Here is a 27,480-nt window from a genome sequence, read left to right on the forward strand (position 1 = left end):
TTTTGGTAGAATTTTTGCATTTCATTAGTTTATTTATTTATGGATTTGTGTGCCTGCAGCTGTAGTGTCTCTGCTGCAACTCTCAGTATCCATTCATGTTTGTGTGTGTTAGGCAGTCCACTCGTGTACCAGCGAGACCCCCCCTGCAAGCGGCCGCAGAGCCGCTCCTTCGCTCTCCTGGGAATTCGGGGAGCGGCACGCGGCTCTACGACGAAGCCTTGATCTTTGTCACTTGAAGGTGGCACCAGGGAGCCTCAGGAGCGGCCGAGGAGTTGCTGTAAGTGGGGGAACTACTAGTGAGGGGGACCAGGGTCCACTCGAGTTTTGGGAACGCCACCTCACCTCGCCTGCTCTTCAGCCAGGCAGACCCTGCCAGGAGGGCGTGGGCGAAGCGTGCGGCCCGAGGAGCCCGGCGTTCTCAGGAGAATAATGGTGAGCAGCAGAATTGCTGGGTTGTGGCTGCTGTGCGGCTGAGATCGTGCAGTGATGTTTGGTGTTCTCGATTGTAGCTGAGCACGGGACCACAGCCCGGTGACCATAGGACATTCCCCGCAGGCGAGGCAGCCTCCATTGCCACGCGACGTGGATTCTCATCCCCAGATGCCAGAGAGATAAGTGGAGGGCTAAGGCCCACAGTGGGGGTGAAAGTGGGGTGCTGGGAGGGCCTTTCGAATGAGCTTTGGGAGTGGGGATGTGCAAGAAGCATCTCCTAAGGCCATCTAAAGGCAAAAAGTGTCTGTTTTGATCACAGTGCTGAGGTGCTCAGGGCAGAGCAGTTCTGGTGTGTGTCCTGTCACTTGTCTCTGGTGCACTCTGTGTTCTTTGGGTCTCTCGGTCCTTTATTCTCCTCAAAAGCTCTCTCTCCCTGTCCTGTGTCATGGGTGTCTGCACGTATCTGTCCCACAACTGCTCTGCCCTGCTGCATAGCCTGTAATAGCACAAGTCCTGGGGACTTGAAATTTGTAATGCAGGGTGTAGTTGGGCTCTGGATTATATGGGGAGATTGACATAACATGTTTGGTGCTGTTAAGTTGTCCTGCAGCCATTTGACACTAGTCCTAACTTCCTTTCAGGTGCTGACAACTCCAATCAGTGGCAGAGAGCCCCAGTCCTGGGTGAGGGTGTTGCCATGATCAGGTCAGTCATTGTTTGCATTTGCAGGAGCAGCCTAAATGGTGACCGTGTTACAGCAGTGTTCTTTGCCTTTATTTTTAGAAGGTCCAGGCAGATAGCAGCAGTCAAGGCCCATTGTGCTAGGTGAGCAGTGGACCAAAGCAGTTGTTTTTGCTCAGCTTTTAGTTTTTGGTGGAACTATAAGCATCCACTGTTGTTTGTGTGCTTTAGGGAATCCACTCAGAGTACTCATACCTCTGTCTCCACCTGGCTGATGGACCGGGTTTCATGCACGTGTGGTCTTGCCAGAAGCATTACAGGACCCTGTGACAGAGCCTTCCAATTTTGCATTTCAAGGTCCCCTCCTGGTAGCCCACAGGAATGGGCAAGGAGTTGCGGTGAGGCAGGGAAGAGGAGCGAGGGTACACTTAAGTTGCAGCAATGCCATGTCACCTTGTCTGCCCTTAACCTAGGTGTGCCTTGAGATGACTGTGTCAGAATCCAAGCGTGCCTGAGGTGTGTGGCCCAAGACTTCTTGGGAGATGGTGAGTAGAAGAATTGTCAGGTTCTGGCCCATGTGCTGTTAAGGTAGTGCACTGACATTTGGTTTTCTTTCTCTTGGCAGAGCAAGAGATAACAGCCTGGTGACAACTGGAACTTCCCAGACAGGCAGGAGGCCTCGTTCTGCACCTGATGGGGATTTGTATCCCCAGATATGTGCAAGATAAGTGGAGGGCTACCACCCACAGAGGGGATGGAAGAGAGGTGCTGGGTTGGGACTCCCCAGGAGGGGTTTTTGAGTCAGTTTTGGAGATGGGGATATCTAAGAAGTGTCTCCTAAGGCCACCTAAAGGGAAAGTGTCTGTTTTGATCAAAGTGCTGAGGTGCTCAGGGCAGAGCAGTTCTGGTGTGTGTCCCGCCACTTGTCTCTGGTGCACTCTGTGTTCTTTGGGTCTCTTGGTCCTTTCTTCTCCTCAAAAGCTCTCTCTCCCTGTCCTGTGTCACGGGTGTCTGCACGTATTTGTCCCACAACTGCTCTGTCTTCTACATAGCCTGTAATAGCACAAGTCCTGGGGACTTGAAATTTGTAATGCAGGGTGTAGTTGGGCTCTAGATTGTATCAGGAGATTGCCTTAATATGTTTTGTGATGCTAATTTGTCCTGCAGCCATTTGACACTAGTCCTAACTTCCTTTCAACTTGCTGACAACTCCAATCAGTGGCAGAGAGTCCCAGTCTTGTGTGAGGATTTTCCCATGATCAGGTCAGTCATTGTTTGCATTTGCAGGGGCAGCCTAAATGGTGACTGTGTTACAGCAGTGTTCTTTGCCTTTATTTTTAGGAGGTCCAGACAGGTAGCAGCAGTCAAGGCCAAGTGTGCCAGGTGAGCAGTGGACAGAAACAGTTGGTTTTGCTCAGGTCTCAATTTTTGGTGCAATTCTAAGCATTCATTCTTGATTGTGTGCTTTAGGGAATCAACTCGGAGTGTGCATACCTCCGTTACTAACTGGCTGATGGACCAGGTTTCATGCACTTTGGATCTCGCTGGAAGCATTACAGGACCCTGTGATGGAGCCTTCCAATCCTGCATTTCAAGGTCCCATCCTGGTAGCCCTGAGGAATGGCCAAGGTGTTGCGGTGAGTCGGGGAGGAATGAGATTCCACTGGTGTTTCAGCAATGCCATGTCACCTTGTCTGCCCTTAACCCAGGTGTCCCCTGCGATGACGGTGTCAGAATCCAAGCACGCCCAAAGCGTGAGGGCCAAGAACCCGGGCATTCTGAGGAGGATGGTGAGTAGCAGATTTACCAGGTTTTGGCCGATGTGCTGTTCAGATTGTGCACTGATGTTTAGTTTTCTTTCCCTTGGCAGACCAAGAGGTGACAGCTGGAACTTACCAGACAGGGAGATGGCGTTCTTCTGCACCCAACAGGGATTTGCATCCCCAGATATGTGCAAGATAAGTGGAGGGTTATGACCCACAGAGAGGCGTGATAAGCGAGGTGCCAGGTTGGGACTCCCCAGGAGGGGTTTTTCAGTCAGTTTGGAATTGGGGATGTCCAAGAAGTGTCTCCTTAGACCATCTAAAGGTGAAAAGTGTCTGTTTTGACCTTAGTGCTGAGGCATGCAGGGCAGAGCAGTTCTGATGTGTGTCCTGTCACATGTCTCTGGTGTCCTCTGTGTTGTTTGGGTCTCTCGGTCCTTGCAGATATTCTTCTCATCAAGAGCTCTCTCTCCCTGTCCTGTCCCCTGGTTTGTCACATCCTGTCCTGTGTCACGGGTGTCTGCACATATTTTTCCCACAGCTGCTCTGCCCTGCTGCACAGCCTGTAATAGCACAAGTCCTGGGGACTTGGAATTTGTAATTTGCAGGGTGTAGTTGGGCTCTAGATTGTATCAGGAGATTGACATAACATGTTTGGTGCTGTTAAGTTGTCCTGCAGCCATTTGACACTAGTCCTAACTTCCTTTCAGATGCAGACAGTTCAGATCAGTGGCAGAGAGCCCCAGTCCTGGGTGAGGGTGTTGCCATGATCAGGTCAGTCATTGTTTGCACTTGCAGGAGCAGCCTAAATGGTGACCGTGTTACAGCAGTGTTCTTTGCCTTTATTTTTAGAAGGTCCAGGCAGATAGCAGCAGTCAAGGCCCATTGTGCTAGGTGAGCAGTGGACCAAAGCAGTTGTTTTTGCTCAGCTTTTAGTTTTTGGTGGAACTATAAGCATCCACTGTTGTTTGTGTGCTTTAGGGAATCCACTCAGAGTACTCATACCTCTGTCTCCACCTGGCTGATGGACCGGGTTTCATGCACGTGTGGTCTTGCCAGAAGCATTACAGGACCCTGTGACAGAGCCTTCCAATTTTGCATTTCAAGGTCCCCTCCTGGTAACCCACAGGAATGGCCAAGGAGTTGCGGTGAGGCAGGGAAGAGGAGCGAGGGTACCCTCAAGTTGCAGCAGTGCCATGTCACCTTGTCTGCCCTTAACCTAGGTGTGCCTTGAGATGACTGTGTCAGAATCCAAGCGTGCCTGAGGTGTGTGGCCCGATACTTCTTGGGAGACGGTGAGTAGCAGAATTGTCAGGTTCTGGCCCATGTGCTGTTAAGGTAGTGCACTGACATTTGGTTTTCTTTCTCTTGGCAGAGCAAGAGATAACAGCCTGGTGACAACTGGAACTTCCCAGACAGGCAGGAGGCCTCGTTCTGCACCTGATGGGGATTTGCATCCCCAGATATGTGCAAGATAAGTGGAGGGCTACCACCCACAGAGGGGATGGAAGAGAGGTGCCGGGTTGGGACTCCCCAGGAGGGGTTTTTGAGTCAGTTTTGGAGATGGGGATGTCCAAGAAGTGTCTCCTAAGGCCACCTAAAGGGAAAGTGTCTGTTTTGATCACAGTGCTGAGGTGCTCAGGGCAGAGCAGTTCTGGTGTGTGTCCTGTCACTTGTCTCTGGTGCACTCTGTGTTCTTTGGGTCTCTCGGTCCTTTCTTCTCCTCAAAAGCTCTCTCTCCCTGTCCTGTGTCACGGGTGTCTGCACGTATTTGTCCCACAACTGCTCTGCCCTGCTGCATAGCCTGTAATAGCACAAGTCCTGGGGACTTGACATTTGTTATGCAGGGTGTAGTTGGGCTCTGGATTATATGGGGAGATTGACATAATATGTTTGGTGCTGTTAAGTTGTCCTGCAGCCTTTTGACACTAGTCCTAACTTCCTTTCAGGTGCTGACAACTCCAATCAGTGGCAGAGAGCCCCAGTCCTGGGTGAGGGTTTTCCCATGATCAGGTCAGTCATTGTTTGCATTTGCAGGGGCAGCTTAAAGGGTGACCGTGTTACAGCAGTGTTCTTTGCCTTTATTTTTAGGAGCTCCAGGCAGTTAGCAGCAGTCAAGGCCAAGTGTGCCAGGTGAGCAGTGGACAAAAGCAGTTGTTCTTGCTCAGGTTTCAGGTTTTGGTGCAATTGTAAGCATCCATTGTTGTTTGTGTGCTTTAGGGAATCCACTCAGCGTATGCCAAGCCCTTGTCACCAACAGCTGATGGCCTGGATTTTCTGTGCTTGTGAGCTCTTGGGAAGTATTGCAGGACTCTGTGATGAAGCCTTGAAATTTTGTATTTCAAGATTGCATCAGGGTTGCCTTTGGCAATGGCTGAGAAGTTGCGGTGAGTCGCTGAGGTAGGGAGGGGGAGCCAAGGTCCACTCGTGTTTCAGCAATGCCGAGTCACTTTGTCTCTTCTTAACCCAGGCAGACCCTGCGATGACGGTGGCAGCCTCCGAGCCTGGCCAAAGTGTGTGACCCGAGCATTCTCTGGAGAATGGTGAGTAGCAGGATTGCTGGGTTTTGTCCATTGTGCAGCTAAGATCATGCAGTGATGTTTGGTGTTCTCGATTGTAGCTGAGCACGGGACCACAGCCCGGTGACCATAGGACATTCCCCGCAGGCGAGGCAGCCTCCATTGGCACGCGACATGGATTCTCATCCCCAGATGCCAGAGAGATAAGTGGAGGGCTAAGGCCCACAGATGGGGTGAAAGCGGGGTGATGGGAGGGCCTTTAGGATCAGCTTTGGGGGTGGGGATGTGCAAGAAGTGTCTCCTTAGGCCAGCTAAAGGGAAAGTGTCTGTTTTGATCACAGTGCTGAGGTGCTCAGGGCAGAGCAGTTCTGGTGTGTGTCCTGTCACTTGTCTCTGGTGCACTGTGTGTTCTTTGGGTCTCTCGGTCCTTTCTTCTCCTCAAAAGCTCTCTCTCCCTGTCCTGTGTCACGGGTGTCTGCACGTATTTGTTCCACAACTGCTCTGCCCTGCTGCATAGCCTGTAATAGCACAAGTCCTGGGGACTTGAAATTTGTAATGCAGGGTGTAGTTGGGCTCTAGATTGTATCAGGAGATTGACGTAACATGTTTGGTGATGCTTAGTTGTCCTCCTTCTGCCAGGCCCTGAAGGACTCCCCCTTCCCCCCCAGATCTTCATTGGGAAATCCCCCTGACCCCTGCGACCCCCCAAAACGATCCCCCAGGGATCCACCTTGAACTCTCTGGGACCCCCTGAATAGTCCCCAGGGATCCCTGAGAATCCCCAGTGGCCCCCAGGACACCCTGGGCCGCCTCCCCAGACCCGCTGGGGCCCCTCCCGGTGTGACAATTGAGAGACCCCCTCAAGCACTCCATGCCCCCCTTCCGGAATCCATCTGGGACCTCCAACCCCCAGAGTGGCACCCCTGGGACCCCCACATCCCTTCCCGCCCTCCCCGAGAACCCTCAGAGCCTTCCCATAGTGGCAATAAAGGCTCAAAGCAGTTACAGAACCACTTCTACTGTGTCCAGTACCTGCACTGGGAACACTGGGAGGGACACTGGGAAAATCAGGAGGGAGCGGGAACATTGGGTAGCACACTGGGAGGGAACTGGGGCAGCTGGGAGGACTCGGGGACTCCTGGAAGCGATCTGCCATGGAAAAGGAGACAAAGGGAGCTGATGTCATCCCAGAGCCACAGGATATTCCATACTGAGACCCCGGGGCCACCCAGGACCACGGCAAGGGCAGCCAGGCCAAGAGCCAGGGGCAGCTTTGGTGTGGGAGGCATCTGGCATCCCATTCGGAATTTCAGGAGGCCCAGTGGTGGGCACAGGGCCATGAGCACAAACAGCGGTCCTTTTACCTGGGAAAGAAAACTCGCCAGTCCAGGTTCCTGATGTCAGTTTGTAGGGCTCCCTTGGGACTCTCAGGGCAGCACAAGTTTGAGGCGGGGACAGCTTTGGTCTGGGATACGTTCTTTGATATTTGGATTTTGTGAAGTCAGGGGCCAGCTGAGGGCCAGGGGCACCTGGGCACATACTCTGGCCCTTTTCCATGGGAAAGAAAACTCACCAGTCCTGGTTCCTGATGTCAATTTGCAAGTTGTACTTGGGATCTTCAAGGCAACTCCTCATCGACATGAGGGCAGCTTGGGTCCACAACACCTCCTTCTTCATTCAGATTTTCAGGGGGTGGCCCTTCTTTTGGGGCCCCTGGCTCTTGGACTCTGTTGCTGGCCCTATTCTCTGTGAAACATGGCTCACCCTCTACACTTCCTGATGTTGGTTTCGAGGAGGTGCTTGTCTCTTCCAGGGCAGGCAGAACTCTTGCTGGCAGCAGTTTTGCTCCAGGATTAATCCTGTGCCATTCAGAACGAAAAGATGTTGAAAGTCACTTGGGGCCACAGACCTCGTGACCTGACCTCTGCCCTTTTTCCCTGTAAAACCAACCTCACCCTCCCTGTGTGTTGATGTCTGTTCACTCAAGGCGTGCTGCTCTCCAAGGGCTGCGGGAGTTTCTGGTGTCGGCAGGTGTGGTCTGTGAGAAATCATTCGCTGTTTGCAATTTTGGAAGCGCAATTCCTGTTTGGCCAGGGGAAAGACTGTTAATTATCTTTGAAATGAAAATCTGGCACCCCATTGTTTAAGGGTCTGGCAAGGGGCTGTGTAGGGGAGGGAACACCCCACAGGACCTTTCTTCACCTCATCCCTCACTCCTAGGTGTAGCAGCTCCCTGCGTGAGCAGCTGCTTTCAGTGCAGCTACCTGGGCACACCTGCCAGGAGCTATGGTCGGAACATCCAGCAGGGACCAGGGAGCAGCCGGACCCACCCAGGCACGGAGCATCCCTTGGAGAAAATGCCAAGGGAAGAGCCCTCTTGCCAAGGGGCAGCACCTGAGCAGGCCGGGCAGCATGTGGGGTTCCACGGGAGAGCTTTCAACTTTCCCCTTTTATTATGTCAGTCCTCCCCTAGAACCCCCAGACCTTCCACAGCACTCCCAGAAAAAAGAGGGGTTATGGAGAGAAAAGGGGTTTCAAGTATGGGAAAAAGCTTCCTTTTCCGTCATTTCTTGCGTTCAAATAATGAGGAAACGCACTTCCCCTGCAATTTTAATGGTCTCATTTGAAAGAGTCCCTGCCTTTTCTATGCTGTTAGGGGTGCTAATTGACAGGGAATCCCCATATTCCATTTTTTTCCAGTTTAAATAGAGGGGGAAAACCTTGACAGTGTCGTTTATGGGTTTGAATTAAGAGTAACCATTTTTGTTGTCCTAAGGCTTAAATTGAGGGGGAAGCCCAGCTATCTCTCTTTCTTAAGGGTTTGGATTGAGGGGAAAATCCCTCTGTCTTCATCACTGGAGAGATTTAAAGTGAGGAAAGCCTCTCTTTTCCCAGTATTCAAGGGATTAAATGAAAGGGCAGAAGCCATTTATTTGCCACGGTATCCATTTCAGTGGAGGTAAATTCCCCATTTCCTCATTTTAAGGGATTCACTTGAAGGAGGCTCTTTTAAAATGATTTTTCAGCATTTAAAACTACCTTTCAGGGCACTTCTTTCTGTGCCCTAGGACTAAGTACCTCAGAGAAAGGCAAGCCTAGCACATACTTAACCTTTATGCTGCCCAGGAGCCTATTATTTTTCTTATTTATAATGTAGTTAGTCCTAATTAGTAACCCCAAGAAGAAGACTTAGACTGTTCATATAATTAGTATTTTTCTCCACCCTTAGTCTCATGTTGAGCACTACTTAGTAGTCACTGAGGAATAATTATGTAAGTTAACAGCAAATTACCCAACTTATCTAGATATGCTGCCTAAAAACAAAGTTTTATTTCTTACCAGTTTTTTTGCCCTTTCGCTCCAAGTAGTTGTAGAAAAAAGAGCTGTCATTTCCCTGAAGAGTTTCCTTCTATATCCAGCCCTTTATTCCCCTTGAATTCAAGCCAGAGGAGCCGAACAGCTGCAGCTGCTCTGAGGGCTTTTCTACTCGGTGGGGTTTGCCCCTTCCCTTTTCCTGGGTGCCCCGGGAATGAGCGGCGGGCCCAATCAGGGTATATTAACCCCAGCCTTTGCTAAGGGGCTTCATTCCCTCAGCCATTTCACACTAGTCCTAACTTCCTTTCAGATGCAGACAGTTCAGATCAGTGGCAGAGAGCCCCAGTCCTGGGTGAGGGTGCTGCCATGATCAGGTCAGTCATTGTTTGCATTTGCAGGGGAAGCCTAAAGGGTGACCGTGTTAGAGCAGTGTTCTTTGCCTTTATTTTTAGGAGGTCCAGGCAGATAGCAGCAGTCAAGGCCCTGTGTGCCAGGTGAGCAGTGGACAGAAGGAGTTGTTCTTGCTCAGGTTTCAGGTTTTGGTGCAATTGTAAGCATCCACTCTTGGTTACTTTGTTTTATTTTAGGCAGTCATCTTGCAAGATGTCTCTGGTCCGGATGTCTGGATGTCCAAGGCCAGGTGGGTGCAAGCGTAAGGTCTGGGTGGGTGTGCTTTTCAGGTCAGGGGGATGTTGTTTTCACAGTATCTCAGTGTGGGTTGTTTTGCTTTGTTTTTTTGCAGGTGCTGTCGCTGCCCTAGCTGTGTGAAGGAACAGAGGCGAGCGGGTGAGTTGGCATTTTGGCACAGTGACTCACAGGTGACCCTTATGCAGCAGCATGCTAAGTGTGTACCTTTTTGTTTTTCAGGTATCCTCCAGGCAGCTTGTGGAGTCAAATTAAGACTTCAGGTGAGCCGGGGCAGCGGTGTGTCGGAGTTTCGGGGATTCCTCTTTTCGTGGGCACTAGTTGCATTTTCTGTTTTGTCTTAGGTACCCTGAGGAGGAGCGTAGCTGAAGTTTGGAAACGGCAGCACCGAAGCTGATGCAGAGAACGTCTCGCCATCCACATCCAACTGACATTGGATTCCATCCGGTTGTCTTGCAAAAGCCAAGTGCTGGGGCCAGTAGGTGGGAGATGGGGGGAAAACCTTTACTATCACAGGGGGCTATTTGATGTTAGCTTGGAGAATAGGCCCATAGTGGGACGGGCCCCTCGGGAGCAAAGGGAGAGGGTTTCTCCTCAGCCCCCCCAGAGTCTTCGCCGGGCAGGGCAGTTCCGATCCCTCTCTGGTTCTCGTGACGTTCGCATCGGCGGCCTTCTTTGACTCTTGACATTGTCGTGGATCTTTTCACCATAGGAGCCCGCCTTCATGTCTGGAGCTATAGCTACAGTCACCCTGTAGTCATTTCTTCCTTCTCTAGGCCTACTGAGCTGCTTAGGCTTCCTCTTAAGTGCTTTGGCACTAACATCTTGAAAGGAGTTGCATGTCATCATCAAGTGCTACTGCCCTAGGGCTTTCTTTTCTTTGGCATCATCAGCCCATGGCTCATCTTGGGCTAGGAATCTTGGGTCCATAAGGTGAAATTGCCAGGCAGTTTCCACTTGTGTCCGTGTCACGTTGTCTGTGTCCGTGTCACGTTGTCTGTGTCATAGGCCTTTGTTACATCTCCATGCTTTAGCAACATCATTTTGTGCCGTATTGGCCATATTTTGCTCACGTACCTTCCCGGATATCAATTATTCTGGCATTTTTACATATTTACTTTTTGGGTCTGGACGATGTACACGAGATGTTCTCATCCGTCTTCATTCTCAGTTTTGGTAGCCCTTCTCATGGACTTCCGTACGGAGCTTATTAGCCCCTCATCACCTGACCACAGTAGTTCCGTAGCATCTGCCTTCTCAAAGGATATAGGGCTCAAAAATTAGTCTTCTGGAGAATTATATCAAGTCCTCACTTATCTTGTATCTCTGTCAGCTTATGTTGTATGCACTTATGATGCACCTACCTGTGTCGGCTTCTATTGTATGTGCGTATGTTGCGCCTACCTATGTTAGCTTATATTGTTTGTGCTTACACTGTATGTACCTACGTTGGCTTATGTTGTTTGTGCTTATACTGTACGTACCTACGTTGGCTTATGTTGTTTGTGCTTATACTGTATGTACCTACGTTGGCTTATGTTGTTTGTGCTTATACTGTATGTACCTACGTTGGCTTATGTTGTATGCACCTCTGTTGTGGCAATTATGATCGGAGCTGCCTTGCCCGGGCAAGTAGTCACGCTCAGGTAGAGCAGTTACAAAGCTTTGCCGTTCATCTGTTCTCTACGGGGTTTGGGGTACAACACTGATGAGCCCAGAGTTGGTATAGCTCCTAGCTCTCAGATAGTCAGTCACTGACCGCCTCCCCTTGTCTCGTAGGTCCCCGGGTCCCTACAGAATTTCCTGGAATCTACCATTTGACATGGAGGTCCTGCGGTCAGAAGAAGCGTTTAAGCATATTCTTCAGTGCAGCGTTTCACGTAAGGGTGGCAGCCAGCGTGTCAGCAGAAGAATGTGTGAGAGTGTGACTGTCTGTGTCTGTCTGTGAGAGTTTGTGTGTGCTTGTGTCTGCAGCTGTGTGTGTGTGTGGAGCAGATACAACCTTGTGTGTATGGCCTTTGCCTTTCAGGGGGGGTTTTCATCAGGCAGGAGGATTTTTTGGGAGTCTCCGGAGCGAGTTGCCGTGAATGTGAGTTTGTGCGTAACGCGAAGGGGGCGTGCACGTCGGCGGAGCGTTTTGCGCCGTTTTTGTTCCGGGTGCGTCATAACAATAAAAGCGTTGTGGACTTTTCTGAAATGGAGACACGGTTATATTGTGTCAATATGTATTTGGCTTGTAGTACATTATATTGTTCTGTCTTTGCAGTTGTTCCTGTCTTTTGATGTATTTTGCTGTATGTAAATTGGACTTGTACTTGTGTGCCTAGGTATGATGTATTCTTTGTTGTATTTGTCTCTGTACTTGCATTTGTATGCATTGTTTCCCTGTGTATTGCTGAAGTTTAAGGGAATAAAGATTAATCAGCCCTAATAATGATGCCTCTTACCCTCTGCCCTGCCCACCATTCATCTCCTGTCTTTCTTTGGTGCGGTTGAGTCCTATCATTTTCACCCTTTTTCTCCCTTTGCCTCTTACTTTCCTCTTTAATCTATTCCTCACTTTATCCTTCCATGTGTAACTCTTTGTCTCTGCCTGTGTTTTCCTTTGTTTCCATTTCTAACACATCTCTATGTTTCTCTAACCCTATTTCCTTCTCACCCTATTTTCTTCCATTCCTCTACATGTATTTCCCCATGTCTCTATGTCTGTCTCTTTCAATCTAGGTTTCACTATGTTTTCTTCTTTTTTTTTTCTTTGTCAGCCTTTGTCTTTCTAACACTTGCTATCATTGTCTTTGTCTCTGACCCTTTTTCCTTTTCTGTCCAACTTTAACTTTTTTGTCTAACTCTCTATTTCTTTCTCTCTTGAACCCTACCTTGTGTTCAGTCTCTCCATTTGTTTTCCTGTAGGTTTTCAGCTCTATTTCTTCTTTTTCTTGTCTCTCTATTTGCTTTTCTCTTTCATTTCAAGTGCTTCCTTTTCTGTTTGTCTTTCACTCTTTTTCTCTTTACCCCACCTTTCTTTCCTCTTTCTCTGCCTTTCTCTTTCTAATCTGACTTTTTTGGTTTTTCTTTTTATCTCTGACTCTTATTTTTCTTGCTCTGTTTTCTTCTTACTCTCTCCTCTTCATTTTTTTTTTCTCACTCTCTCCTCTTTCTTCTCACTCTCTCCTCTTTCTTCTCACTCTCTCCTCTTTCTTCTCACTCTCTCCTCTTTCTTCTCACTCTCTCCTCTTTCTTCTCACTCTCTCCTCTTTCTTCTTCTTCTTCCTCCCTTCTCTTTTTCTTCCTCTTACTCTCTCCTCCTCTCTCCTCTTCTTCTTCCTCTTAGGCTAAATACTTGTATCAGACATTTTAAACAGGTCTTTTATACAGAAGTGAATACATTAAAAGAGAAAGGAAAAGAAAATAACTGGTAATATATTTCAAAAGTCAAACCAGTATTTAATTTCTGCATCAAGTATTGCAATCAAAGACACCTAAAAGATTCACCTTTCCATAAAATCAAGGTTTTAGTTATTGAGATGGTGGTTTACTTATTTAGGTGGTTGTTTTTTGTCCTTCTAACAGCTTGTATTTTTAACTGTTCAGTCCATCAGCAGACAGACACCCTGTCCATCTTAACATAGGCTAAGATGGCCATAAAAATAGTGCAGGTGATGACATTGGTTAGCAACCTTTTCTTCTTCATCATCATCATCTCACATTAACAAAGAGAGACGAAAGGCACAAGGAATTCAAATTATTAGCTTTGAGAACTGAAATAAAAATCTTCTTTCCACAATTAGCCTACATATAGTGGCATTAGAAATACCACTTTAAGTTCTGAAAGTACTGGAAGGAATTTATACCCAAAGGATCCTAATTCTTTGGTAAGTCAAAGCTGCCATTTGTACCTGTGAACACTATCACTTGGAGAAAATGCAACACTTAGGAAGAGTTTTAATTGTTTTTTTCATTACTTGACTCTGTCATTTTTTTCTGAAGTTTTTACAGCTTCTTGCATTCAAATGAAGGAAGATTAAGGCTGGATGGTTAAGGTTGTAATGCAGCATTTCAAAGTAATATTAGTGAAGATGTACTAGAAACTGCATTGCTTAGAAACCTATTATTTCAATAATCCTTTCTCAGAACTTCACAAAGGTCCTTTTATTGTGTCTCTGATAAATAAAATGTGATTTCTATTTAGAAAGAATTAAGGTAGTGAAGACTAACTAGAGAAGAACATGCAACCTTATAGATACTGAGGCAAAAAATAAAGCAAAATGGTTAGTTGCTGGTTCCAACTGGTATTTTTAAGTCTGTACGGCTAAGCATCTCTATCTTATATTTGTGATCTTTCTGCAATTTTGTATTTATGGGGTTTATGCCTGTTCAGAGTAATTAGTGTTGTTTACATTAGAACAAATACTGAAATACAAAAAATGAAAAGTTATTGGCAAATGGGATACAGAGTAGCAAATCTGGAAATTAGACGCTGCTGATATTTATCTGTAATGAAATTTGGCATAGGACCAGCAATAGCCAGAAGTAGGTAGAATATCCTGTGATACAGCATCTGAAATTCATCAAAACCCCCCTCCAAATTACCTTCAGTATTGTAAAAGTTTCCATTCTTTTTATTATTTGTACTTTATTAGAGGCATCTTGTCAGTACTACTTTTTCTTAGCCTTATCCGGAGATGCTTTCTTATGTCTGACTCCTGAAAGCCTCTGTGCAGAACCAGAGTTCTGCAGAGCTTTTTCCCCTGTATTCCTTCCCTTTTCTGTCTTCCCAAAAGCTTTTGGGATTTTGGCTTTTACACCATAATTTACTTAATTGCCTTTTCGTGTCAGATAATTCTTATGCATATAACATCTCATTTTTAACTACCTGCTTGGTATTGCTACAACATCAAAGAATTTATAAAATTATTCTTTGTTCTCTTATTAGATTTTTTGCTTTGTCCTTACAGAATCTTCTCTGATAAATAGAAGTGGTAGTGCTTTTTATTTACCGCCTTAATTTCCTGCAGTAAAAAAACACTCTATGTTCATTAATCATTCAACGACAAAGGATATTCTGTATTGGAGCCAAAATTGTATACATTTCTAAGCAACTACAGCATTTTGCTTTATTTTCTTAAATCTGTTTCAGAGCTTTGATCAAATTGCACTCTCCAATTGTTTTCCAAAGGGTGTAATAAGAGAAAAAAAATAACCATTTTTATAACGAAATTTCAAGCAAATAAAATCCTTAAAGGAAATTTGATTCTGTAAATGAGGACTAGGAAGAGGAAGGTCATAAGAAGTTACATCATCGGAGTTTAACCATCCCCTTAGCACACTGATCTAAAACAGGAAAAGCGTATGAAAAACTGCAGAGGTGTCTTCTGAGAAGGTATATGCACATTTCACATACTTCTTGTTCTGTATCTTTCTTCTAAACAGTGATTAAAGCAGCTCCCAGTACAGATCTGTAACAAATTCATGAGCAAATCTGATAAAACGTGTCTTTGAGTAAACTGTGAACCTAACCTGACAACTAAGATAAATAGTTTGTCAGTTGATCTAACCACACCATTCTTTTCTCCTGTATCTGGTTTCTTTTCTTCAGAATTAACCCAGTACTTTCTCCCCCATCGTGCTTTACAAACAACCTCCCTATCTGCTTTTTGTGCCCTATGAAGCCAAGAGGAGCAGTGATGCACAGGAACACTGAAACTCCAATGTCTGGTCAACTAAATCTGGATGATGCTCTTTAGGAGCAGCAGAATGATTTTTCTAACTGCAAAAACTGTTATAATACCACTTATTTAAACTTGATTTCCTGTTCACTTGTGAATTGATTATTTGACCTTAAATTGTTATGTTTTTTTTGACCATAAAGCCAGTTCTGATTTGCTGAGTTGATGCAGTAGAAAATACTTATATTTACATTGTTCAGCTGTTCGCAGGTAAAGTTGCATGATTCAATAGCCACTGGACATGCTGAGTTCTGACTGGCGTGTTAAAATTTTTCTAATATGTGGGAACTCAAAATGTCTCTCAGACATTTTTAGAGGTTCCAGGCCTTGGTCAGAGGCATTCTAGACCCTGGCAGACAGCTGAAAAACAGCTGTGATTTTGAGTTTGAGCCATGGAATGAATTGCCAACTTTGGAGGTGGAACAAGCAATCACAAAAGGTTAGATAGTATAGTAAAAGTAGTTACAAAGTAGAGGGGAAATTTTTTTAGTATTGTACAGGGGGGTTTTCACTTTGTAGGTGGGGGTCAGAAGTTCTAAGATGGAGGAAAGTGGGCTGATCCTGTTCTTCCTCCTTCTTTTTCCTTACCTCCATGTTCTTGGTGATGTTGGCACTGACAGATCGGTTTAGAGTAGAAAAACACTTGGCAACTAGGTAGTAGGTATTGGGGAATAATTGTAAACATGTTATACGTAATATATCTTATAAAAGATAGCAGCAGCCCTGGGCGGAGAGGGAGACGAAGAAGGCAGCAGATCGAGAGGATGTCAGGGGGTGTGTGTGCCTCTACCCAGGCCGCTGATCAAACAGCCGCAGTCCAAGAACATAATCTGTTAGATAACTAGCGATAAACTGCCTTGAGACCGAACAGCTAAAGCCTGCGGAGTTTTTCTTTGGAAGCACGGGTGGGAGGAGGAATTTCACCACCACATGAGACCCCAGAGCAAGGCCGGGGTTCTCACAGTAATAAAGATGCACCCTTTGTTTATCCACCTTTGTCATTTATACATCCAGCTGTGAAGCTCTCCAGCTTTGCAGTGCTGTTTACTAGGACAATTGAATACCATAACTTCCCAAATTTTGTGTACGTGACCAATCAATATGCAGATTTTATAGCCATAATTTCACACACAGATAATTTGTTAATCGGGCTGCACGCTAAGCTGAGGAAAGCAACACAGCAAATAGTTTTTGCTTTTTTGATAGTTTCTGCCATGTTGAGCTCCCATTCTGTCCATTGGTAATGATTGTACCTCTCATGGGAGGAAATCTGACGGACAAACATACAAAACAATCCACTATTTGGCATAGAGGGAACTAACAACAATAACAGAAGTTTAATATTTTGCTTTCTTTGTCACCTAAGGGTGTGAAAGGTATTCTAGTTCATTGAGTTTATATTCTGCCGCTGATCTTTAGCTGAGGGACACAAAGATATATGTGTTATGCGTGTTTGCATATTTATGTGTTTATATATGCATGTAGATATAGACATATAAAAACACATAAATACACACAGGTGGGGGTGTATGTATATGTATGTATTTATATATATATATATGCCTGAGGTCATATGTGTGTGGGATTCAGTTTGTGTTCTGTTAAACCCAGCCCTCTGTGTGTGTGTGTTTGCACCTCGTCCACAGGAGCTGGTTACAGTGCTGGCTATTGAACTGTTGTTGTTTTCAAGCTGTAATTTATTTGGTAATGATATACAATGTTTCACAGTGATAAGGAGTCAATAATGAATATGTTATGCTTTAACATCATAAAGACATCCTTAGGAAAAAGTCCCTGTCTTTCTCCAACAGTGATCCATATGGTGTGCTACTAAAAGGAGAAGATCTCTGAGTGAACAAATGTGAAATAATACAGACTTAATCTTTATTGCTCTTTTCCTATCAAGATAGCCTTTGTTGTCTGGCCTATGAAGACACTGCAAGACTACTCACTCATACAGCATTGTTTTATTGTTCACTTTTATTTTCTCTAAAGCAGACCGGGGTTGTTTTTTTCTTTTTCCTTTGCATATGTCTTAAGAAGTTGACCTTCAGCTTTACTAATGCAATTAATAGTTTTTGCTTCCTATCTCCTATAAATGATGTTGGTGAAATAGGTCACCTGATTTCATGTTCTAGTAGGTACAGTCAGAGAAAATTCTGGATATGTAAATTATCATATTTAATTAGCATTATTTCTATCCTCTTTATTACACATTTTGCAATACTATTGATTGTTGGACCTAGAGTATCTTTTGTCCTCAAGCCACACACCTAGAAGTCACCTAAATCTTCATTTTTTCTGAGGATAATTCAGCTTGGAATAATTTTTTTAAATCTAGATTAAGAGTAAATAATTTAAATGGAAGTTTTGACAGGACCACACGTATAAGGTTTTGAAGTATTTCAAGACTACGAAAAATTGCTACCCTGTCATCTGACTTTTTAGTCTTTATCTAAGACATAAACCACATGTTTGTTTGATGTTTGATTTTTTGTCCTAAAAGGAGTAGGTGCTTTATCAATAGACTTTATTTTAATCAATACTGCCTCGATTATTCCCTACATGAATCCAATTTTTATTTCTACTGTCTAGAGTGGGAAAATATGAGAAAGAGTTCCCCACATCAAATCCATCTGCATCATCTCAGAGGCTGCCTTCAGTAGCTTAAACATGACTAAACCCCTCCCACTGTTACACTGGAAAGAGTCTTGATGACTCAAAACTTTAAAAAAACCTTGTCGTTTTCACTCCATTTAAATGTGTCACTTTTAATAGCAAAACAAGTAGAGAAATTCCAATGTGAACTCATTTTAGAGCAATGACCAAGTATTATGAATATTTGACTGTATTTAATCTTTCAGCTCCTTTTCTTATTGCATCCTTAACCCTACTCCTGAAGGGACTTGGATTTAAATACAGTAGAATTTCCAGTGTTGAGCAAATCTCTGGTTTCATACCTGAAGATCTCCTTAGTTCAAAAATCCACTTTGTAATTAATTTTATTTATGCTGTGCAACTCTGCTTTCCCAGATATTAAAAAGCATATTGGCAAAGAATATGACATTATTTCTTGAATAAAATGACAGGAAGTAATGCAGCAAGATTTTCTGCCTTGAGAGTCACCTGACTTCTCCATTCAGTGACTTTATATTCCTATTCAGGGATTATTATACCTAAGAGATCCAGAGTATAGCCAAGAGAATAGTAATAGAGAAGTTCTAACTGTAATGCTGATTTTCTACTGTTTGTTACTATTTCCTCACCCATAAAAGGCACTTGTAATTAATTTTCTGTTCCCTAGGACCACCTGTAGAAGTAAACTTCACTATTGGTGATGAGATTTAAACACGAAGAAAAAAAGCTGGGTAAGTATGAAGTTGTTAAACTCGCTGTCACGAGACTGTATTGTTGAAGACTGTTACAGGGATGATGGGAGTCTGGGATAAGTTTAGCTATGAAAACTTAGTTCCATTTCATCAAGGAGGCTTAAAAGAAGACCCAAATTGGGTTGTTTTTTTTTGCTGTTGTTGTTGGGTTTTTTTTGGTTGTTTTTTTTTTTTAAACTGAATATTTTTGGAAAAAATATGAAGTAGTTATCTCTGACATTTCTATTGACAGGTGGCCAAGACATGTCTGGGGAATCGTAATGATTCAACATCTCGTTTGGAAGCAGCAGAAACAGAGACAAGCTTTCAGGTATTCTCTTCCAGAGTAATTTTTGGGGTTTTACTAAAAGGTCTCATGAGATTCAGTTACTTAAAGTAGACTTACACATTCTTCACCAAGTTCTGTCTCAAAAGAGAAGACTACTTAATTCAGACTTTGACTGTGTCTGATTGTAATTGATCTGTTCAAAATTATTTCTGGCTGGTAACAATTTGCAAACTATTAAATATTTAGAAAGCTGGCAGTCAAATTACTTAATTTGACAGTGTCATGTGTATAGCCCTGGAAGCAGGAGTAAGGAGAGTTTTCCAAAATAATTAAATATTAAATACCTATGTGGTTGTTTATATATATATATATATAATATGCAGTGATATGAAGCTGTATGTAGCATCAGACTTGTATGGTTTTGCACTTAGAGATCAGGACCCTTTTCTAGGGACAATTCCAATTTTAACAGACTTTTTTATTTCTGTTTATGTATATATGTATTCTATACACCATATTTTTACCTTTACAGAAGTTTCGCAGCCCTCCATGGACTAAACCTGAAGATGAAAAATCACCTGAAGAAAAAGAGAAAAAATACAAAGAATCAGTTAGTACACCAGAATAAAAACTCTAAATGCTACTAACCTACATTGAAAAATGCCAATCACTTCCATTTTCATGTTCTGCTAGCACAAAGGCATGAAATGTCCCAGGTTTCTAAAGCATGCATTTTTCACTATTTTATGAATGTCTGTAAATTAGTCTATAACAGACCAGTTAGTACCTTCCAGCAATAATCCAAAATTGATGTTTGAAGAAGTGCTTTGTAATGCAGTCCAGTTTTTGAACTCTTGTTCTACCTTATCAGTAATTGTATACTATAAATTACCCATTTCGTAAACAACAGTCATTCTCAAGTATATTTCTCACTGTTTTATTTCATGTAATTTTGTGGCAGATTAGTTCTAATATTAAGAGGCAGTCAATGTGGAGGGGGGAAGATATCTGTGTAACCATATTTGAAGTACAATCCTTAAGTGCAACTGCAAAAAGACAACTGTGTGTGTGTGGGGGGGGTCCATGTATGCTTACCTTTTAGTAATTCCATCTCAAATCTAATTACTTACACAATAAAATATGCTTATTTTCTTCTTTCTTTCCTCAGTGCTATCTTAACTAGTTCATTTTTGAACACTGAAAAGCTGACAGAATTGGATTTTAAGGGATGGAGATGGAGAGAATCATTACTTTAAGGATTCAAGCAAAAAAAATGTGCAGGTGGTACTGAGTTACAGTGTCATAGCTTGGATGGCAGCCGTGGGAAGTCGGTTTCATCCCTTGTGTTTGTGCTGATCTCGACGGGATGGAATACACTTCCAAGGGGAAAGCCCTGTTTGGTCCACTACAGTTGGCCTTTGATCCCTCCATCGGGGAGGACTGATTGGAATCAGCTCTGTCACTCATGGATTCTTTCCGTTTCTCCTTAGTCACACTATGACAAGAAAGCAGAAAAGAAAGGGAGAAGAGAGAACGTTTTTCTTTTTTGGGTGCATGTCATTATTGGTCTAATTTAAGAATTCATATGCCATATCTTTTTGAGATGCACATCTTTCAGGAATGGTTGGAATAGTAAACTGCCTGATGCAATGCTATCTATCCCTAGCAAGAATTGTCTTAAGCATTTGTAACTTGTAAACTTCCACCTTGGTCTTAATGCACACCTCAGCACATTTTCAACTAGATTTGAAGTAGTTATAATAATTTACTTTGTCTTGCTTTGTATCAGTTTAAAAGCAAATAGACAAATCTTTAACTTAGTGATGCTCTGTCTTCAGTTTTAGCATTTAAGACTTTACCTCTCCTTCAACAGTCTCCTTCAATACCTCCTTGTCCTTGCTGGTGTGAAAAATGCATATTTTATGATTGGCTTTTCGCAAAGGCTATAATGAATATTCTATGTGTAATGTTAGAACGTTATGCTGTGTTAATTCACTTAAGTAGTGTGTTAAATACAGTTTTAGGTTCTAACCTAATGTTAAAATCGAGACTATGTATGTGGGGAAGTTTTTTTTTAGGAATGAGATACTTACTTCAAAGAACACCTAAATCTTCCAAAGCAGAGGAATTTATGGCTTTTATCAGAAGAAGTTAATTTCTTCAGGCCTTACTCAGACTCAAAGATGCCAGGGGATTAAAGGAAACAATTAACATACAACAAACAGAGTTTCTTGTTTAAAATAGAATGCATTCGTAACCATAAAAGATATATAAATATGCAACAAGTATATTAGTTTAAGGGTGATTCCTTTATTCACAAGTCATGCTTTTCGTAACTTAATGTCCGAGAACATCCGGACGTCCGTAATTCTTTACTTTTTTTATTGTCTTGTAATTGTCCTAACTCTAAACTTTAGTACTCTAGTGATATTATTATTTTTATAACCATTTTATTATTATTAAACTTTTAAACTTTTAAAAACCAAGTGATTAGCGTTTTTCACACTGGTATGAGTAATCTTTCACCCTGACATTTTGTATGTGCTCCTCTACTCAAAGATAGATAGTTGCAGTTTCTCTGCCTTTTTTAAAACTAAAAAACCTCATGAGCTGACCAAATGATGACAAAGTACAGCTTAAGACTATCCATGTTAAGAGCCAAAAGACACGAAATCGTGGCTATGAAATTAATCAGGTAAGAGATATGTGGCTCTTTGCATTTGATCCTAAATCTTGCTGAAGACAGTCTGCTTTCTTTCAAAATTTTCAGTGGGCAAGACACTTGTGGTTTTGTCATATCTACAGCTGGCATTAATTTCTAGTGATGCTAAAAGCAGCATTTCTTTGCATGTGACAGACCTTAACTGAGAAGGTCACTGGAACTCTGTTTCAGTCACCTGTCAAGAAAGGATCTGCACTGCGCAGTGGTTGAAGCCCTCCAGCAGGACGAAAGCCAACGAGCACAATGCTTCCTGTAGCTTTAGAAAGAAGCCTTTGTCAGCAGGATCCCCTTCATCAGGCAGCCTGGAGTAGATACTATCCACAGGGCTCCTTGGCTGCCTTGGTCACGGGTTCTTGCCTACAGGCTTTGGACTTGCTCGTGGCTGTTCTTCAAACACGGCTCCTCACGTGGAATCCACTTCTTGGTGCAGAGGGCAATCCCTCCATCTCCCCTTCCTCCCCTGTATCTTCTGACCAGGCTGGAGCTCTCAGTAGTGACACTGCAGTCATGGGATTCAGCCCACCACATCCCAGAGATGCAAAAGGCCGTAACTTTCCTGCAGCACAGCGGCTTCCAGCTCCTCCTGTTTCTTGCCCGTGCTGCAGGTGTTGATGGAAGGCGCCTCAGCCTGCCTGTCAGCCGTGTCACCTTCCCAGAGGAACACCCCTTTTCTTCCTTTCTCACAATTTTCTGGTGTTTTCCCGCCAGCTTTTATTCCCTTGGCTTTCCTGACAAAGCCAACCCTAGACTTGCCTTGGCCTCTTACCACTCCCTGGCACTTCACTGCCTTGCATGCCCATCTCCCGCCTTGGATAAATGAGGTTTTTGTTTTAAATTGGTAACTATTTTTATATTAAGAGTTAATAATGTAAGGGCTTTTTAATTATATGGATTATTTGTAATGTTTTTTATTGGTATATTAAGTAAGTAGGTAAAAAATGGATTTTTTTGAGAAGTGCTAGATAAATACAAAGTATTTAAACTTGAAACTTTAGTGAAAGTTACTTAAATGTTTGTTTTAGGTTGGTTAATTGGTAAAGTGATATAATTAAAAGTAAATAAAGTAAATAGAGTAGAAGTATAATATTTGATAGAATTTTATACTTTGAAAGTTATTAAATAAGATTTTTATAATATTGATTTTTATATTTATAAAGAAACCTAAAGTTTATGTATTTTGGTGGGTGCAGTACAAGACGTCAGGTGTAAGTTGCAATTCTTGCATAATCTACATTTGTATTTACATAGTGTAATTTATCTGTGTATTTACATTGGTGTTTTGTGGAGTGGTGAGTGTGTTTTTTGTGTGATCTGGTTTTATGTTCCTTATTGAAATTTACTTGGGTTTTTGTACTTGTTGAGATATAAGTAAACTTTATGTTTTGATATAAGAAATAAGTATTGTTAAGTTTTGTTTTATAAAATTGTATAGATTTGCAAGATAATGGTATAAGTTGTTATAATTTTTCAGTTATAAGCATGAAGAAATATAAGAATAAAATAATGTATGTAGTAAAGAAGAAATTGATAATAATTAGGAATTACTTAGATAATATCTATAATTAGTAACATAGGTGAAATTATATCATTAGTAAGTATTAAAAGATGGTACATTATTTTAGAGTTTTTAACAATTGATAAATGTTAAATTAGTAGTAAGTTAAATAATTATGTGTGGATAATGATTTTTTAAGTTTAAAATAATAAGTTTATTTGTTATATTGATAAAGTTAAATTGTTAAGTTAAAATTATTTGAATTTTATTTTTGACGCAGAAAATATTTGGGTTTCCTGTTAATTATTTTATTTAGGTAGATATAGGGTTAGGTTATAGTTTAAATTTTAATTGGTGTATGTTACTTAATATATTTTTATATAATGTTTTTAAAAATAGTAGTTAAGAGTAAAAATGTTAGGATTAAAGATGAATCACATTATTTAATAATTGGATTTTTTAGAAGTGTTTTTAGAATATATTTGAATATAGTAAACTTTTTTTTAAAGATTTGAAAGTGGTTATGGACAGGATTGTGAGTTTGGATTTGGATATTGAGAGTGTGAAGGTGGAGGAAATGTATGAGAGAGCGATTACTTAGTGTGAAACTTAGAAAAAGAAATTAATGTTGTAGTTGAGTTTTATATTGAAGTGATTTTGTAATAATAACTGAGGAAAGTGATCAGATTAACAGTTTGGAGGAGGTTTTTAATGAAATATATTTTTTTTAGTCTTGAAAAATATTTAAAACTATGAGATAAATTTAGGTTAAATTATAGAGTTAGTGTAGAGATTAGTTAGAGAGTTAACTTGTTTTAAGAGCTGTAAAAGTAGAGAAAAAAAAAGTAGGAATTAGAAATTTTATGTAAGAGTAGAGATTGTAATAAAGAACAGAATTTTTGATGAAATTGATGATACAATACACTGTATTTTTTTTACTTCTGAATAGGTGTTTGGTAGTGTTTTCTTTTAGTTGTTTTAATTTGAGTTGTTTTATTTTTTTTAAGAATATTAACCATATACTGTATAGTTTAGAGAAGTGATTTTTAATAAAACTTAGGATAGGTTATATTAAATAACATTTAAATTTAGATTGAATGAATTTTGATAGTAAGGAATAATAAACTTAATTTTAATAGATAAAAAGAAACTTAATGTATTTATTTAAATGTATTGACATTTAATTTTGTTTGATTTTATTAACACTTAACATATTGAATGTTGTTATTTATAAATATTGAAGGTATTTTAAGTCTTTTGGTTTTGGAGACATTTTAGCTTGTTGAGTTAAGATTATTACTTATATCTTTACAGGGTGGTTTTATTTATTGGGAAATATGTTTCTCAGTAATAGATTTTTATTTATGTTACATTTTAAATGGTACTAATTTGTGTAGTGGGTTTTGTTAAATGTAGGATATTGATTAGATTGTTTTATATTTTTTGTGGGCTTGGACAAATATTTATCTATACAGTTAGGCTTTTCTATATTTGAAGTAAGTTTTGATGGGGTTTTTTTTTAAGAGTTATTGATTTAGAATTTTAAGAATATTTGGTGTTTGGAATAAATAAAATCGGGGGTTTTTTGGATACGGTCGAGCTGTATTTTTAGTGTTAGCAAGGACTAGTTTTGGTACGTTATTTTGATTTTTTTTGTTTGCTTACGGGGAGGGTCTCCTGTTAGATGTGGAAGCCTGAGACTGGCACAAGGACTTTTTATCTAATGCTTGATGAGTCTGTTTTATGGGGAGGAGGTGTTATTTTAAGTTTTATAAAATACACTGAGAATTAGTTAAAATCATGGAAGAAACATTATGGTAATTAAAGGGTGCTACGTTTGAAGAGCTATAAATCTTTTTAAATACCTGCTTGATGTAAGGTGAGCTTAATCTCCTTTTTCTGCCCCAGAAAGCATCGGGCACGTCCACATCGATGGCACCACCTCTGCCCACTGCTCCTGCTCCACCCGACCAAAAGCAAGAGCAAAAGTTGGTTGGGCTTTAAGAACTTGCAATAACTTTGAAGCAAAATAAATCCCATTTTCCCCTGTGCTTTTTCCTTTCAGGTGCTGCACTCACCTCTGCGGACACGCACCGAGCTCTCGCTGCAGGAACCCGTCAGGCCTCCGTGGCTGTGAGTTCATGTTCTTCTCCCTGGGGAAGAGGAGAAGAATGTGATTAAATAAGTAAATAAATAAATAAATAAATAAATAAATAATTGCTGAGGAATTGCAGAAATGTTTTCTGGAGCCTTTCCCCTTCGGTGCCCCTGTGCTGTGTGGGACACGGGCAGAGGAGCCTCAGGCTGGAAAGGGGCAGGAGAAAGGCAAAGGGACCCCCCGGTGTCCCCAGGGCACCGTGGGGACAGAACGGACACTGCGCGGGCACGGGGAGGCGAGGAGTGACAGTCTGGGCCAAAATCCCAGCTCACCCCAGGGAAATTAGTGAGGGACATTTTGGAGGGGAAAGCTGAGGTCACGAGTTCACCCAGCCCGGCCACGTTGTGTTTGCACAAAGAGGCACCAGAGGTGAAGGTCAATCCTGAGCCAACCCTGCTCAACCTCTAAGTCCCAGAATAAATCCTACAAGCTGCCCACTGAGGGACTAAAAATACATAAAAGAGAACCAAGAGCATTCCGAGAGCAAACCAGAAGGTTCCTGGGAATCCCGTTGCAGTGTTGTCACAGCCTTTTTGACAGAGCTGTAAGATTTTTATTTCAATGCTGCGTTTCTCTGCTGGGATCATTCACTCCGTGGGCTGTGGGGATTTTTCGGGTTTGAACTCCCTCACGGTGGCCCTGACACTGCTCAGAAGCTGGAGGAAGAGCAGAGCCAGTGCTCCTGGCAGGGGCAGGGAGTTTTCCCCCAGAGCAGATCCAGCAGCTGCCCTCCAGCCCGGCCAGGAGGGATCTGCTTTGGCTCCTGCAGGGACAGAACGTGTTCAGGTGCTCCAGGTGACATTCCAGCAGCCTCATCTCCCATCCCTGTTCCTGCCCCTCCTGCTCTCAGCTCCTGCCCCACCAGCTGTGCCAAGGGAATTTGTCCCACCAGCAGCAGGGGAAGGACAAGAGCTCCCACCCTGGCACTTGGATTGTCCCGCTGGGGGATGCTGCCTGCTGGGATTTAGATCATTCCATACATTTGGCTGCTGAAATTTCCCAGCCCAGGGGCTTTAGCACAAAGATTGTTCTTTGTATGGTGCCTGGATTTGGGGTTCAGTATCAGCTTTGCTAGTTCAGATGAATTATACCCACAGCCCCAGGTTCCCTGCTGAGTTCCTGCTGGAATAACCTGACAGTGCCTCGTGGAGATTGGAAATTCCCATGCAGAGCTGCCACTTTAGCACCAGCTGTGTCAGGAACCAGCAGAGGTTCCAGGGAAGCTCAGTGGGATCAGGACAAGGACAGGTCTCTATTCCACAGAACTTGCTATTTAAAACCCTCATCCCCCAGCCCCAGGGATGTGTCTGGGGTCACTTGACAGAGTTCCCTGGAATTCAACTGATTTCACTCCCCGGAGCTCAGGCTCCAGTTGATGTTTTAAAGCAGGACAAGGCAGTGGCTGGATGAGCTCCCGGCCTGTGCTGAGGCAGAACATCTCTCCTGCAGAAGCTCAGCTCCTTTCAGAGCCTCGGCAGTGGCCTCTGCATGTCCTTTCCCCTCAGGAAAGGGATGCACATCCCTGCCTGCAGCACATCTCCAGTGGGACCCACCTGTGAGAGTTTTCCATCCCTTCTGCACCTCCAGCTGGCTCCCTGGAAATCTCCAAACATAATTGCACTCCAACCTCTGATTTCAAGGCATCTCCAAGGCTCTTGCTTGGCATTTAGTACCTGTGAAGGAAGATTGCCTTGGCTCAAATGCTGCTGGTGAATGATAGGCTCCGGCTGGAAAAGAGGGAGGAGATTTGGGGTGGCTGGAACATACCTGGCAGCTGTGTGGGAGGTCAGAAACAGGGATTGCTGTCAGAGCCCCTCTGCAAACGGCCGTGCCTCCATTCCCAGGTAATGCCAGCCGTTCCCTGGGGTCCCTGTGGGCTGTCGGTGGCGTCTGTCCGGGCTGAAGCATCCCTGCGTGCCTGTGGGGAGCAGCCCCTGGCCGAGGAGCCGCGGGCAGCCCTTCAGCCGTGTCCGTGCCAGCGCTGTCCCGTGCGCCGGTGCCCGTGCCGGGACGTGCGCTCGGCACGCTGCGAGCCACGGGCAGGGCACGGCAGCTCCCGCCCCGCAGAGCCAAGGACAGGAGGTGCTCTCTGCCCTTCGGAGCTCCGGCTCCTCCAGCCCCGCACCGGGCACAGCCGGAGCGGGAGCAGCGGCCCCGGCGGAGCGGCCGCTCCCGGCCGCGGCGCCGCAGCCCCGCTCGTCCGGCGGGGCTCCCCCGGGGATGCGGACACGGGGCGGGGGAGGCGGGCGCTGCTGCTCGCAGGGGAGCGCGGTGGCCACGGGGCTACCGGGGCGGGGGGGCTCGGCATCCCGCGGGGGCTGCGGGGCGGCTCCGTGTCCGCCCGCGGGGCCGGAGGCGGCGCTGCGG

General features: G+C 43.6%; 1 protein-coding gene and 1 long non-coding RNA gene across 9 annotated transcripts; one reads left to right on the top strand and one right to left on the bottom strand.

Moving 5' to 3' along the window:
• LOC146768553 (uncharacterized) lies at window positions 1-27,480 on the bottom strand. The gene is made up of 7 exons (XM_085571500.1): window positions 26,881-27,480; window positions 26,667-26,786; window positions 25,034-25,108; window positions 24,821-24,912; window positions 19,263-19,316; window positions 8,735-12,719; window positions 1-7,477 (listed from the first exon to the last, which is right to left on the bottom strand). The coding sequence occupies exons 2-6, from the start codon at window positions 26,777-26,779 to the stop codon at window positions 12,688-12,690; spliced, it is 366 nt and encodes a 121-aa protein (XP_085427626.1). The 5' UTR covers window positions 26,780-26,786; window positions 26,881-27,480; the 3' UTR covers window positions 1-7,477; window positions 8,735-12,687.
• Window positions 133-24,494, top strand: LOC144245971 (uncharacterized). 8 transcript variants are annotated; one of them, XR_014952783.1, is made up of 9 exons: window positions 133-277; window positions 359-1,658; window positions 1,739-2,903; window positions 2,984-5,263; window positions 5,347-5,419; window positions 5,497-9,837; window positions 11,135-18,449; window positions 18,703-18,780; window positions 19,271-19,661. It is a non-coding gene; the product is annotated as an uncharacterized LOC144245971 (long non-coding RNA). The 8 variants fall into 8 exon arrangements; XR_014952791.1 differs by lacking the exon at window positions 133-277 and having other exon boundaries at window positions 1,357-1,481; window positions 1,587-1,658; XR_014952816.1 differs by lacking the exon at window positions 133-277 and adding an exon at window positions 19,907-24,494 and having other exon boundaries at window positions 1,525-1,658; window positions 19,271-19,348.

The sequence above is a fragment of the Lonchura striata genome, chromosome 1 (genome assembly GCF_050655825.1).
Source record: "Lonchura striata isolate lonStrDom1 chromosome 1, ASM5065582v1, whole genome shotgun sequence".
Lineage (NCBI taxonomy): Eukaryota > Metazoa > Chordata > Aves > Passeriformes > Estrildidae > Lonchura > Lonchura striata.

Excerpts from the sequence above, each read along its gene's own strand:
- LOC146768553 (XM_085571500.1), bottom strand. The coding sequence starts at position 26,779 with ATGCCAAGCAAGAGCCTTGGAGATGCCTTGAAATCAGAGGTTGGAGTG. Across the intron at positions 25,109-26,666 it reads GGGATGGAAAACTCTCACAG|GGAGAAGAACATGAACTCAC; the intron begins GTGGGTCCCACT and ends CCTCTTCCCCAG. Across the intron at positions 12,720-19,262 it reads GCTGCGAAACTTCTGTAAAG|ACCTGTTTAAAATGTCTGAT; the intron begins GTAAAAATATGG and ends TCTGTATAAAAG.